Source organism: Larus michahellis, chromosome 29 (genome assembly GCF_964199755.1).
Source record: "Larus michahellis chromosome 29, bLarMic1.1, whole genome shotgun sequence".
Lineage (NCBI taxonomy): Eukaryota > Metazoa > Chordata > Aves > Charadriiformes > Laridae > Larus > Larus michahellis.
This window is the reverse complement of record NC_133924.1, coordinates 336,212-349,835: the sequence shown is the minus strand read 5'-3', so window position 1 is coordinate 349,835 and position 13,624 is coordinate 336,212. Positions and strand designations below refer to the sequence as shown.

The 13,624-nt window shown below is 65.7% G+C and overlaps 2 protein-coding genes across 2 annotated transcripts; one reads left to right on the top strand and one right to left on the bottom strand.

Annotated features, from left to right (window-relative positions):
- Positions 1-1,728: 1,728 nt before the first annotated feature.
- Positions 1,729-4,359, bottom strand: LOC141735138 (uncharacterized). Its single transcript, XM_074567676.1, has 3 exons — positions 4,293-4,359; positions 4,000-4,110; positions 1,729-3,437 (listed from the first exon to the last, which is right to left on the bottom strand). The coding sequence occupies exons 2-3, from the start codon at positions 4,088-4,090 to the stop codon at positions 1,846-1,848; spliced, it is 1,683 nt and encodes a 560-aa protein (XP_074423777.1). The 5' UTR covers positions 4,091-4,110; positions 4,293-4,359; the 3' UTR covers positions 1,729-1,845.
- Positions 4,360-5,508: 1,149 nt separating this feature from the next.
- On the top strand, positions 5,509-13,519 carry PPP1R18 (protein phosphatase 1 regulatory subunit 18). The gene is made up of 4 exons (XM_074567606.1): positions 5,509-5,941; positions 7,554-9,755; positions 11,844-12,045; positions 12,389-13,519. The coding sequence occupies exons 2-4, from the start codon at positions 7,557-7,559 to the stop codon at positions 12,406-12,408; spliced, it is 2,421 nt and encodes an 806-aa protein (XP_074423707.1). The 5' UTR covers positions 5,509-5,941; positions 7,554-7,556; the 3' UTR covers positions 12,409-13,519.
- The last annotated feature ends 105 nt before the right edge of the window (positions 13,520-13,624 follow it).

The following is a 13,624-nucleotide window of genomic DNA, read 5'->3' as shown; positions in this document are numbered from 1 at the left end:
CAGGGCCCCCTCAGCCCCTCCGATCCCCTTCAGACCCCTCGTTCCCCGCCAAAGTCCCCCCTCAGACTCCCCTCAGCACCCCCCAGTCCACTCGGGGGTCCCCTCGGGACCCCTCAGCTCCCCTCAAGGCCTCCTCATTACCCTCAGGACGCCCGTCCCCCCCCATACACCCTCCAGGGCCACCTCAGCCCCCCCCATTCCCCCTCAGGGCCCCCATCTCCCTCCTCAGTCTCCCCATTCCACCCCTGTCCCCTTTAAGAGCCTTCTCAGGATCCCCCCACCCCCCTCGGGGCCCCTCAGCCCCCCCGCTCCCCCTCAGCGCCCCCATCCCCCCCTCAGCTTCCCTCAGAGCCCCCTTAGTCACCCCTCAGCCCCCCCGTCCCACCTCAGGAACCCCGTGTCCCCTCCCCGCAGCTCTCTCCACCATCCCTCGGGGGCCCCACAGCCCTCCCGTTCCCCTCAGCCTCCCCAGTCCCCTCCGGGATCCCCTCAGCTTCCCACATCATCCCTCGCGGCGCTCTCAAGGCCCCCGCCGCTCCCCGCCGTGTTCCCCACCGCCCTACGCTCACCTTGACGCGGTCCGGCTGCCTCATGACGTGCTCGCGGCAGCTCCGCGGGCCCGGGCCGACCGAGCACCCGCCCGCCGAGCCCCGCTTTCCGCCTGGGCCGCCCCGCTCCGATTTCCCACAGGCCGCCATTTTCCCTCGGCCTCCTCCGCGTCCGGAGCGTCCTGTCCCCTCCCGCCCATGCCGCGCGCCCATTGGCCGCCGCTCCGCCGCCCGCCCCCCCGCCTTGGTCAGCCCCTCTCCATTGGCCTGCAGTCACCGTCAATCCCCACTGAGCCCCACCCCGGCGAAGCGATCCGACCAATGGGAACGCGGTGAGGCGATCCGACCAATGGGGGTCGCGCATGCGCAGTACAGCAGTACAATTCGGGGATTTTTTTTCACTTTCCCATGTTAATATGTTTGGGGGTTTCTCAGCGCTTTTCCACAACACAAAAGTTGTCGGCCATTGCTTTCGGGCATGAGAACGAGCGATATTTTGCTTTGCGGATGCACAAATCGAGGTGGATTTGGCTTTACCCGTAGCCCGAAATTGGGATCTCTTTGGCCTTCCCCCGCCGCCGTGCGGGGCCGGCTCTGCAGAACGCGAGGGGAGGCGTGGCCAGGGAGGGGCGGGGGCGTGGCCGAGATGGGCAGGAGGCGTGGCCAGGGAGGGGCGGGGCAGGGGCACGGCGCATGCGCAGCTCCCCGCCTGCAGGACCGGCCTTCGGCCGCCGGGCGGCAGCACCCCCTTAATTATCCCGCTCCCAGCCCTAACTGGGGCGTTGAGCGGTGTCCGCTCTCAGACCGCTTTAGTCCAGCCGGGGACCATGTTCCCAGTGTCCCTGCCACTGTAGTGTCCCCATCCCATCCCTGTTGTCCCCATCCCCAGTGTCCCCCGTGTCCCCATCCCTTCCATGATGTCCCTGTCCCATGGATGTCCCCATCCCCAGTGTCCCTATCTCATCCCATCCCTGATGTCCCCATCCCATGGATGTCCCTGTCCCCCATGTCCCCAGTGTCCCCATCCCCGTGGGTGTCCCCATCCCATCCCCGATGTCCCTGTCTCCAAGCGTGGGCACAGACCGGTCCCACCAGCTCAGACAGCGTCGGGACATGTGGGGCCACACATGGGGCCACGTGTGGGCTTGGGGACACATGTGGGGACAGGGACGAAGTCGGTGCCACCATCCAACCACTTTATTGGGACACAGGAGCCGGGGGGACCCAGGTGTCTGGGCTCCCTCCCCCCAGGGATTGACCCCCACCCCCCACAAGGGACCCAGGTGTCCAGGCGCCCCTATTTGTCACAGCCCCCGCAGCTGGACTGGGATTGACCCATCCCGGATCCACTGCTTGATCCCGCCGTGGAGCTGTAGGTCTCGGATCCCGAGCTGGATCCCGCACCAGATCCTGAACCGGATCCTGCAGCAGAACCGGATCCCAAACCAGAACTGGATCCCACACCAGATCCAGAGCCGGATCCCTGAGTGGATCCTGCAGAGGGGTGCTGGCGCATGGGGATGTAGCCCCCAATCCGGGCTGGATCCCGCAGCCCTGGTATGAAGGGGATCCCTGGATTCTTGTACCCAGGGCGTCGGGTACCCCCATAGGATCCTGATCCCCCGTAAGATCCTGATCCACCCCCATAGGATCCCGATCCACCATAAGATCCCGATCCTCCCCCATAGGATCCCGATCCATCTCCATAGGATCCTGATCCCCCATAGGATCCTGATCCGCCCCCATAGGATCCCGATCCCCCATAAGATCCCGAATCATCCCCATAGACCTCAGGGAGCCCATAGGATCCCGAGCTGTCCCCGTAGGAGCCCGATCCCCCATAGGATCCGGACCCGCTGCCCCCCTGGGATCCACTGCCTCCATGGGATCCAGGTCTGCCCAATCCAGATCCGCTGCCCCCCTGGGAACCGGCTGTGCCCAATCCTGAACTGGATCCTCCGTATGATCCACTGTAGGATCCTGGCACACCTCCATAGGATCCAGATCCTCCATAAGAACCGGATCCTCCATAGGATGTGGATCCACTATAGGATCCTGGCCTGCCTCCATAGGATACAGATCCGCTTCCTCCTTGGGATCCAGGTCTCCCTGATCCCGATCCAGTCATGGAGGATCCTGAATTGGATCCTCCTTGAGATGAACCGGGTCTGCCCAATCCAGATCCGCTTCCCCCCTGGGATCCAGGTCTGCCCGATCCAGAGCCACTGCCTCCGTGAGATCCAGGTCTTCCCGATCCAGAAATGCTTCCCCCCTGGGATCCAGGTCTGCCCGATCCAGAGCCACTGCCTCCGTGAGATCCAGGTCTTCCCGATCCAGAAATGCTTCCCCCCTGGGATCCAGGTCTTCCCGATCCAGATCCACTTCCATAGGATCCTGAACTGGATCCTCCATAGGATCCGCTTCCCCCATGTGAGCTGGGTCTCCCCAATCCAAATCCTCCCCCGTATGACCCAAGTCCGTAGGATCCCAATGGCCCACCAGAATTCGGCGACACAAAGGATCCTGAGCCATCCCCATAGGATACTGGTCTGATCCCATAGGATCCTGGCTTGCCCCCGGAAGATCCTGGTGACACAAAGGATCCTGGAGAGTTTCCACTTCCCTGGGATACCCCGGAGCCGCTGTAGGTTCCTGATCCCCCCCCATAGGATCCCGATCCGCCATAGGATCCCGTTCCGCCTCCGTAGGATACCGATCCGCCCCCATAGGATCCTGATCCACTTCCATAGGATTCCGATCCGCCTCCGTAGGATCCAGCTGCGTCCCCACCCACTTGGGGGCTGAGGAATCCAGCGGGATCCTTGCAGGGATCCACCCCCGCTGTCAGCGGGACCAACCGGGAGCTTGAGTCGCAGCGGCCGGAGGCGTCTGGGCCAAAGCGGGGGGGTCAGCAGTTCCCCCAGCTCCCAGTCCATCCCAGCCCATCCCAGTAACCCCCCATCTCTATCCCATCCATCCTTGTCCCTCCCAGTTCCCATCCCAGTCCATTCAGTCTCCACCCCAGTCCTTCCCAGCCCCTCCCACTTCCTATCCCAGTCCCTCCCAATCCATCCCAGTCCATCCCAGTCGTCCACAGTCCATCCCAGTCTCCGTCCCAGCTCCCTGCAGCCTCCCTCTCAGTCTTCCTCCCAGTTTCCCCAGTCCTTTCCAATCCTTCCAGCCTCCATCCCAGCCTATTCCCAGTCAATCCCAGTCTCCTTCCCAGTTCCTCACAGTCACTCCAGTCCCCTCCAGTTCCCTCACGGTCCTTGCAGTCCCCATCCCAGTCCATCCCAGTCCCCTGGGTGGGAAGGGGAACCCAGTCTCCATCCCAGTCCCTCCCAGCGTATCCCAGTCCCCTGGGCGGGAAAGGGAACGCAGTCTCCATCCCATTTCCTCCCAGTATATCCCAGTCCCCATCCCAGTCCCTCCCAGTGTACCCCAGTCCCACCTGGGAGGCACAGGCACAGCAGCAGGAGCCCGAGGACCGATGGCAGCCGGGGACCAGCCATGGCTGGGGACATCGGGGACATCGGGGACATCGGAGACAGTGGGGAAGGGCCTTAAATAGGGCCCAGGTGGGGTGGGGCACGCCGGGGTGCCACCGCCCGGGGAGGGGACATCAGGGAGGGGGACGGGGACGGGCCCCGCCCGCGTAAAGCTCTGAGTCACCGGGATTGACCCGCTTGGCCGGGCCGCCCGGACGCCTGGGTCCCCTCTGGGGGTGGGGGGGCATCTGCATACCTGGGTCCTTGGGTGGGGGGCGCCCGGCCGCCTGGGTCCCCTTCCCGCCGGGATCAGGGCCAGGGCGTCACCCGGACTCAGGGCGGGGTGGGTGCACCTGGACGCCCGGGTCCCCTTTGGGCTTCAAGGTCAAAAAGGTCAGGGCGGGGCCCCCCGACGCCCCGGTCCCCTGTGGGCTGGGGTGGGGCCCCGGGACGCCTGGGTCCCCCCCCCGGAAGGCGGTGATTAGGGACGGGTGGGGACCGCGGGCTCCAGCCCCAGGGCCAAACTGGCCCAGTGGATCCCGAGGATCTGGGGGGGATCCGGGTGGTCCTGGGGAGGGAGGGGATGCAGGGGGGGATTCCTGGGGATCTGGGAGGTCCTGGGTGTCCTGGGGGGGGGTCCTGGGGGAGAGTCCTGGGGATCTGGGGGGATCTGTGAAGTGGGGACCCTGGGGTGAATCCTGGGGATCTGGGGGGATCTGGAGGGTCCTGGAGAGGGAGGATCCCAGCAGAGAATCCTGGGCATCTGGGGAGATCCCGGGGGTCCCAGGAGGGGGAATCCCAGGGGAGAATGCTGGGAACTGGGAGGATCTGGGAAGTGTGGGGGGATCCTGCAGAGGAATCCTGGGTATCAGGGGGCATCCAGAGAGTCCCAGGAAGGGGGATCCTGGGGGGGAATCCTGGGGATCGGGGGAGATTCAGGGGGTCCCAAGGACAGGGGATCCTGGGAGGAATCCTGGGAATTAGGGGGGGCACCAACAGGTGAAATCTTGGGGGGGGGAAATCCTGGGGATCAGGGGGGATCCCGGGGGGATTCCTGGGGATTTGAGGGGATCTGGGGGGGATCTGGGGGGGTCGCAGGGAGAGGAGGGATTGAGGAGGACCCCAAGGGGCCTTGCTGGGGGGGGGGATCCTGGGATCAAGGAGGGGGATCCAGGGGCCAATCCTGGGGATCAAGGGGGTCCCCCAGGGAGGGGGGATCGAGGGGGACCCCCAAAACCGGGGGGGGTGTCCTGGGGGCGGATCCCTGGGATCTGGGGATCCCCCCGGGGGGTGGGGGGAGGATCTGGGGGGACCCAAGTGTCCCGGCAGCTCCGACACCCCACCCCCCCACACGGCCACGCGGTGGCGCCGCTTGTGCGACCCTACAATAACACCCCCTTGGCCCCGCCCCCAAATAAGCCCCGCCCCTCGACTAGACCACCCACCCACCCCACCCCCCCCGCACACAAAGACGCCCCCCCTCCTTTCAGTGGGGGGGTCCCGGGGTCCCCCCCGGACCCCTGGGTCCTCCCCCGGACGCCTGGGTCCCCTCTCCCGGACGCCTGGGTGTCCCCCTCCGCGGGATTCCTGGGTCCCCCCCGCCCCCGGACGCCTGCATTCCGGGCAGATTTTTTCGGAGCTAACCCCGCCCCCCCCTTTCTCTTCCCCCCCCCCCCCTTCCCCTCGGACGCCTGGGTCCCTCCGAGCCCCCAGCGGGCGGATAACAGAAGTCGGGGGGGGGGGGGAACCCCGCCCGGGCGCCTGGGTTCCTTCGAGTCATCCCTCCCTTCCCCCACCACCCCCCCATCCCTCCCCCCCCCGCGGTAAAAGCCGCTTTTCATCTCCCCCCCCCGTCTCGGACGCCTGGGTCCCTCCCGGACGCCTGGGTCCCTTCTCCATCCCGGGGTGAGTACGCTGGGACCCCTCCCCCCACCCCACCCGGACGCCCGGGTCCCTCCGGGGGGGGGTGGGGGGGGCTGGGATTTTCCCCCCCTTTTCCTTCCCCCCCCCGCCCCCGCTTTCCACCTCCGCCCTTCCCCGACAAAGGGAGCGCTCCCGCCCGGACGCCGGGGTCCCCTCGGTCCCCTGGCCACACCCCACCCTCGGGTTGGGGGGTGTGTGTGAGAGTGGGGGGGGGGTCCCGGACGCCTGAGTCCCTCCCTTCACCCCCCACAACCCCCGAGCATGGGGGTGTTCGTCCCGTCCCCCCGGACGCCTGGGTTCGCCCGCTGGGGACACTTTCCCGCGCTCCCCGGACGCCTGGGTCCCCCCGACCCTCGGCCGCGTGCAGGGTTGTCAGGGGCCAGAAGCGTGACCGGGTGACAAGGTCTTGCCCAATGTCCCCAAGCGTCCCCTCCCCGTGTCCCACCAGCAGCCCCCGGTCTGGGCCTGGCACTGGTGGCCCTTGTTCCCATTCCTGGTGTCCCCCGGCCCTGGTGGCCTCCATCCTGGTGGCTATGAACATCCCTGTCCCCATCCCTGGTGGATCCCATCCTGGTGGCCCTGGTGGCCCCTGTCCCCATCCTTAGTGGCACTAGTGAGCCCCATCCCAGGGACCACCAACATCCTTGGTCCCCATCCCTGGTGACACTGGTGGCCCCCAGCCCTGGTGGCCCCCATCCCAGTGGCTCCAACCTCCCTGTCCCCATCCCTGGTGGCTCTGGTGGCCCCTGTCCCAGTGCCTCCAACATCCCTGTCCCCATCCTCAGTGGCACCACCATCCCCCTGTTCCCGTCCCAGGTGGTTCTGGCATCCCTTGTCCCCATCACTGGTGGCTCCCATGTCCCCATCCTTTGTGTCTTCACTGTCCCTCATCCCTGTCCCTGATGGCTCCGCCATCCCCATCCCCGGTGGTCCCTGTCCCTCTCCCTGGTGGCTCCAGCATCCTTCTAACACCACCCCTGTCCCTGGTGGCTCTAACGTCCTCCTAACACCATCACCCTCCCTGGTGCCTCCGCCATCCCAGTCCCCATCCCTGGTAGCTCCATCATGCCCATCCCTGGTTCTTCTACCATCCCCATCCCTGGTGGCTCCAGTGTCCTCCTAACACCCCATCCCCATCCCTTTTCCCTCGTCCCCCCACCATCCCCATACCCAACCTTGGTGGCTCTTCCAGCCCCATCCTTGGTTCCTCCACCAGCCCCAGACCCATCCCTGGTTCCTTCACCATCCTCATCCTCGGTTCCTCCACTAGCCCCATCCTTGGTCCCTCAATCCCCATCCCTGGTTCCTCCACCAGCCCCATCCTTGGTGGTTCTTCTAGCCCTATCCTTGGTTCTTCCACCGTCCCCAGCCCCATCCTTTGTTCTTCCACCAGCCCCATCCCCATCCCTTGTGCCACCACCAGCCCTGTCCTTGGTCCCTCAATCCCCACCCCTGGTTCCTCCACCAGCCCTATCCTCGCTCCCTCAATCCCCAACCTTGATGTCTCCCACACCTCCGGGAGCTCCACCATTGCCCCCCTCCCTCTTCCCATTTCCCCCATCCCAATCCCCGCATCGCCCCGTCCCACCGGCAGGCCATGGCAGTGCCGGGTTGGAAGCTGCAGCTGCTGGAACGGCGCCGGCGGGAGGAGGAGGCGGCTCGACGGCGTGAGCGGGAGCAGCGGGACCGGGCGGCCCAGTTACCCCCTTGGAAACGGGAGCTACTGGAACGGCGGCGAGCCAAAGCCGGGGTCACCACTGCTGGTGGGGGGGTCCCTGAGGGGGGGTCCCTGGCGTTGGCGCCAGGGTTGAGCCGTAGCGCCGAGGGGCTGGAACGCTGCGGGGAGAGCGAACCCCCCCAGGGACGAGTCAGTCGCCTGCTCAGCCGCTTCGCCCCACGGCCCCCTGCCCGCTCGCTCAGCACTGAGGGGCTTCCCGAGAGCCCCCCCGGGACATCCCCCGACCGCTGTCCTACCTCGAGGGACGAGGGGGGCAAGGGGTCAGGGGGGGCAGAGGGGCAGCAGGGGGTTGAGACCCATGGGATGGTCAAGGGGTGTGGGTTGGCCACCAGTCCGGGGACAGTTGAGAGTCTGGGGACAAGTAAGGGTTTGGGGACAGTTGAGGCACGGGGGGTGGTCAAGGGCATGGGGACAGCTGAGGGACAGCAGGGGACTGAGACCCATAGGATGGTCAAGGGCTACGGGTTGGCCACTGGTGTGGGGACAGTTGAGGGTCTGGGGACAAGCAAGGGTTTGGGGACAGTTGAGGGACAGCAGGGGGCTGAGACCCATAGGATAGTCAAGGGGCATGGACTGGCCACCAGTCCAGAGACAGTTGAGGGTCTGGGGACAAGCAAAGGTGTGGGGACAGTTGGGACACGGGGAGCGGTCAAGTGTGCAGGGACAGTTGAGGGACAAGGGACAGTTGAGGGACAGCAGGTGGCTGAGACCCATAGGACGGTCAAGGGCCATGGGCTGGCCATCAGCCCAGGGACAGCTGAGGGTCTGGGGACAGCCAAGGACCTAGGGGTGGTCAAGACATGGGGGTCAGTCAAAGGCGTGGGGACAGTGGAGGGACAGGGGACGGCTGAGGGCTGCACGACAGCTGAGGGCCATAGGTTGACCATAGTCCCGGGGGTGGTGGAGGGACAGGGGACAACCAAGGACCTTGGGACAGTTGAGACACGGGGGACACTCAAGGGCATTGGGACGGTCAAGGGATGGGGATTAGCCAAGGGTGTGGGGACAGCCGAGGGACAAGGGACGGCCGAGGGCTGTAAGACAGTCAAGGGTCATGGGTTTTCCATCAGCCCAGGGACAGCTGAAGGTCTGGGGACAACCAAGGACCTGGAGGCAGTTGAGGGACGGGGGACAGCCAAGGGCTTGGGGATGCTTGAGGGACAAGGGATGGTTGAGGGCTGTAGAACAGTCAAGGGCCATGGGTTGGCCACCACCCCAGGGACAGTTGAGGCCCAGGGGACAACCAAGGACCTGGAGACAGTTGAGGGACAGGGGACAGCTGAGGGACAGCAGATGGCTGAGACCCATAGGACAGTCAAGGGCCATGGGTTGGCCATCAGCCCAGGGACAGTTGAGGCCCAGGGGACAAGCAAGGACCTGGGGACAGCTGAGGGCCAGGGGACAGTCAAGGGGATGGTCAAGAGCTGGAAGATGGTTGAGGGACGAGGGACACCAGGGGGACAGGGAACAGCAGGAGGCCAGGGGACAGTAGATGGCCACGAGGGCACCGGGACAGCCAAGGGCTCAACTGAGGTCTCTGGGCCCACCACGGCGGCCATGACACCGGTGGCGACTCCAGTGTCCGTGACACCCATGACCACCATGACGCCCACGACACCGGTGGCAGCCACCATGACGCCCACGACACTGGTGGCAGCCACCACACCCCCGGCGGCCATGACACCCTCTCAGGGGCGTGTCGAGGGCTGTTCCGGGGAGGGGCTGAGCCCTGGGGCGGCCCCGCTTGGGGGGCCGGGCAGCGGGCCGGTGGCGGCCATGCGAGGGGCACCCCGCCGTGAGCCCGGGCCCCCCCCAGCCCACCCAGCCCTACAACGCCGCAGCGGTAACACCATCACGGTGCGACCCCGGCGGGGGGTGACAGCCAACGGTCCTGAGGGGGGGTCCCCAGCTGCCCCCCCAGCACCTCCCACCCCCTCGGCCGCCCCCCCGGGGCCCCCTAAGAAGCGCTACCCCACAGCCGAGGAGATCCAGGTCATCGGGGGGTACCTGGCCCTGCCCCGCTCTTGCCTGGCCAAGAACGACCCCCACCGCAAGAAGGTAGGGACCCCTGTGTCCCCTCCCCTGATATGTCCCCTTGTGTCCCCCCACGTCATCTCAGGCCATCCCCGTGGTTCCTGTTGTGCCCCCTATAGTGTCCCCTTGATGTGGCCTCCAGTTCCTCAACATCCTGCCACCCTGTCCCTTGTCCCCATCTTTGTCCTCATCCCCTGTCCCTTGCTGGAACCACCCCATCCCTGTCCCCAATCCTTGTCCCCTGCTGGACCGTCCTGTCCCCATCCCTACTCCGTGTCCCCTCCTAGACCTCCCTGTCCCCATCCCTGTTCCCTCCTGGAATTCCCTATCCTCATCCTTGTCCCTTCCTCGACCCTGAACTTCAATGTCCTCATCCTCGTCCCCATCCCTGTCCCTTCCTGGACGTCCCTGTCCCCCATCCCTGTCCCCTCTTGGACCCTTCTTCCTCTCCCTTCCTTGACCCACGTCCCCATCCCTGTCCCTTCCCGGGGTCCCCACCCCTTCTCCCTGTCCCCCCCCCCCAGCCCCCACCCCTTGTCCCTGTGTCCCCCCTGTCCCCATCCCCATTCGGGGACACAGCAGAGAGCGGAAAGAGGGGGGGGTTGGGGTGCCCGGATGCCTGGGTTCCCCCAGCTGAAGGTGGTGGTTGTTGGGGGGGGGTTGGGCACCCGGACGCCTGGGTCCTTGCCGCTTCCTCTCCCTGCCCCCGCAGCCCCGCCTGGACGCCTGGGTGCCCTCCCTTTGAGGATGGGGGGGCTGGGGGGGGTGTCGGAAATTGGAGGCCCGGACGCCTGTGTTCCCCCTGATATGGGGGTGCAACGAGAGGTTGGGGGTTTAAACCAAAGGGGGCGGGGGGGTTCACCCCCACCCCAAGCATTTCCCAGAATCCTCTGGGGCACCCCAAAAAACAGGAACCCGAAGGGGGGAAGGGGGGGAGGAAGTGGTTGCCGGCAGGGCGGGGCTGCCCGGACGCCTGGGTCCCCTCTCCCATCCCCCCGCTCCCTGCGGGGCCGCATGACCCCCCCCCAACCCCTGCTCATTAATAGCTTCTCCTTAATTACGATTAAGCTGGGAAGAGATTAATTGCCATGGGAACCCCCATGGAGGGGGGCGGGGGACACACGCGTCCCTGCTTCCCCCTGGGGCTGGGCACATTGCAGGGCCACAGGGTCCCCAGCGTGTCCTCACGGTGTCCCCATGCCACCCCCATCCCCAGGGTGCCCCCCCTCCAGTGTCCCCAAGGTGTCCCCAACCCCAGGATGACCCCAGGGTGACCCTGTCCCCATGCTGTCACCATCCCTGGGGTGTGCCCATGCCACCCCTATTCCTGGGGTGTCCCCATCCCTGTCCTTGAGGTGCCCCCAGGGTGTCCCCTGTCACCAAGATGTCCCTGGGCCATCCCCATGTCGCTCCTGCACCCCTGTCACCGGGATGTCCCATGTCCCCAGGGTGTCCCCATCCCCAAGGTGTCCCCAAGGCATTCCTTTTCCCAGGCTGACCGTGAAGTGTCCCTTAATGTGTCCCCAGGGTGTCCCCGTGCCACCCTATTCCCCAGGGTGTCCCCATCCCCAAAGTGTCCCCAGGGTGTCCCCATGCCACCCCTTATCTCTTGTGTCCCCATCCCCAAGGTGTCCCAGTCCCCACAGTGTCCCCATGCCACCCCTTTTCCCTGGTGTCCCCTTCCCTGGGGTGTTCCCAAGGCGTCCTATCCCCAGGATGACCCTAGGGTGTCCCCATGCCACCCCTTTTCCCTGGTGTCCCCAGGGTGTCCCCATCCCCAAGGCATTCCCATCCCCGGCGTGTCCCCAGGGTGTCCCTGTGAAACCCCTTTCCCCAGGGGTGTCCCCTTCCCCAGGGTGAACCCATGGGGTGTCCCCATGCCACCCTTTCTCCAGGGGTGTCCCCTTCCCCAGAGTGACCCCAGGAGTCTCCCCATCTGCGTGCTGTCCCGTGTGTCCCTGAGGTATCCCCCTGCCACCCCTTTTCCCCAGTGTCCCCATCCCTGGGGTGTCCCCAAGCTGTCCCCATCCCCAAGGTGTCACCATCCCCAGGATGACCCCGGGGTGTCCCAGTTCCCACAATGTCTCCACAATGTCCCATGTCCCCCCCCAGCTGAAGATCTGGTTCAGTGAGCGGGAGCTGGAGCGCACCTTCTGCTACCCCTCGGAGGGGGCGGTGCTGGCTGCCTGGGGCCCCCCCGAAGAGCCGCCCCCCCCTGGCCCCCCCTCGGCCCCTGAGGAGGAGGAGGAGGAAGACGAGCCCCCCACAACGCGGGGGCTGCCGGGGGGGCTGCGAGCCCGTGCCCTGCTTGTGGGTGAGTGCCATGGGGAGGCTCCGATGGGGCCTAGATGCCTGGGTCCCCTTGGAGGGGGGGCTGAGGGGGGTAATGACGGGCCCCTGGACACTTTAGGGGGGTTAAGGGGGATAATGGGGGTCCCAGATGCCTGGGGGGGAATTGAGGGGGGTAATGGGGGATTCTGGATGCCTGGGTCCCCTGGAGGGGGCCTGAGGGGGGGAAAAGGGGGTCCCTGGACACCCTGGGGGGGAGGGTTGAGGGGGGTAATGAGGGTCCTTGGACACTTTCGGGGGGGTTATGGGGGGTAATGGGGGTCCCGGATGCCTAGGTCCTCACCCCCCATTTCCTCCCCCTCCCCCAGATGAGTCCTGCCGACGGTAACCCCGGCCTCTGCCCCACGGCTCAGGGGGACACACCACTCCGGGACCCCCACAGCCTCCCCTCACTAGCCATGGGAGGGGGGGGCCGGACCTGCGGGACCCCCCTGGCGGGGCAGGACAGGGCCAGACACATGGAGAAGGACACTCTTGCCACCAAAACTTCCCTGGGGGGACACAACATGAGGACACTGTCTCCACCATGGGGACCCAGCAACCTTCTGCCCCCCTGGAGGGGGGATTCCGGGGGTGTCCCAGCTCTTCCCTCCCCATTTTGTAGCTTTTCTAGTGGCGCCAGGGAAGGGGGGTGGAATTATCCTTAATGAGGTTTTTTTTAGCCTAATTAAGAGCTTTTTTTAGCCGGGGGTGGGGCAACTCTGTCAGTATTGGGTCAACCCGAGCTGCCCCAGTTAGGAACTGGGCCAGCACCAGTTACAACTGGGACAGCGGGAGGGGGCAAAGCCATGGCAGTATTAGCTGGGGGAAAAGGGGGGGGTAAAGCTGTTTTATTAAGGGGTGGGGGCAAGGGGGAGGGGCTTTGGTGGGTGGGGCAGTGGGGGAGGGGATTTTCTGTTTGGGGTGGGGAGGGGGAGGTGATTTACAGCGATAGGTGATGATGCAGAGGGGATGGGTGAAGGTGAGGAGAAAGGCTCCAGAATGGCCAAGGGAGACCAAACGGCCTCGGGAGGACAAATGGCTGACAGAGGACAAACAGAGGAGGAGGGATGGCCGGGCAGGAGTGCGAATGGTGGCAGCTGGGGGACAGGGGGAAGCCCCAGGGGAGCAGCTGCCATTGGCCAAGGGCTGGGAGCGGCCGAGGGGACACAAAATGGTGGAGGGCAGAGCAGGCCAAAGCCTGAGGCCTGCTCCTGTTGCCATGGTGACGAAACCAGAGGCCTACTCTTGTTGCCATGGCAATGAAGCCTGGGGCCTGCTCCTGTTGCCATGGTGACGAAGCCAGAGGCATATTCCTGTTGCCATAGCAATGAAGCCTGAGGCCTGCTCCTGTCGCCATGGAAATGAAGCCCTCAGCTTGCTCCCCTTGCCATGGGGCAGGCTGCGCCGCTGCTTGGCCTCACTGTACTGCGACAAGCCACAATAAAAAGGTGATGTCGGCTGCTGTGAGCCTGGCTAGTGACACCGGGGACCGGCGTACGGAGGGGGGAGGCACCGGTGGCGTCCCTGGAAACCACAAAAAAAAAGAGGTTTTATATTCTGAG

Excerpts from the sequence above, each read along its gene's own strand:
- LOC141735138 (XM_074567676.1), bottom strand. The coding sequence starts at position 4,090 with ATGTCCCCGATGTCCCCGATGTCCCCAGCCATGGCTGGTCCCCGGCTG. Across the intron at positions 3,438-3,999 it reads GCTGTGCCTGTGCCTCCCAG|ACGCCTCCGGCCGCTGCGAC; the intron begins GTGGGACTGGGG and ends GCTTTGGCCCAG.
- PPP1R18 (XM_074567606.1), top strand. The coding sequence starts at position 7,557 with ATGGCAGTGCCGGGTTGGAAGCTGCAGCTGCTGGAACGGCGCCGGCGG. Across the intron at positions 9,756-11,843 it reads ACGACCCCCACCGCAAGAAG|CTGAAGATCTGGTTCAGTGA; the intron begins GTAGGGACCCCT and ends GTCCCCCCCCAG. Across the intron at positions 12,046-12,388 it reads AGCCCGTGCCCTGCTTGTGG|ATGAGTCCTGCCGACGGTAA; the intron begins GTGAGTGCCATG and ends CCCCTCCCCCAG.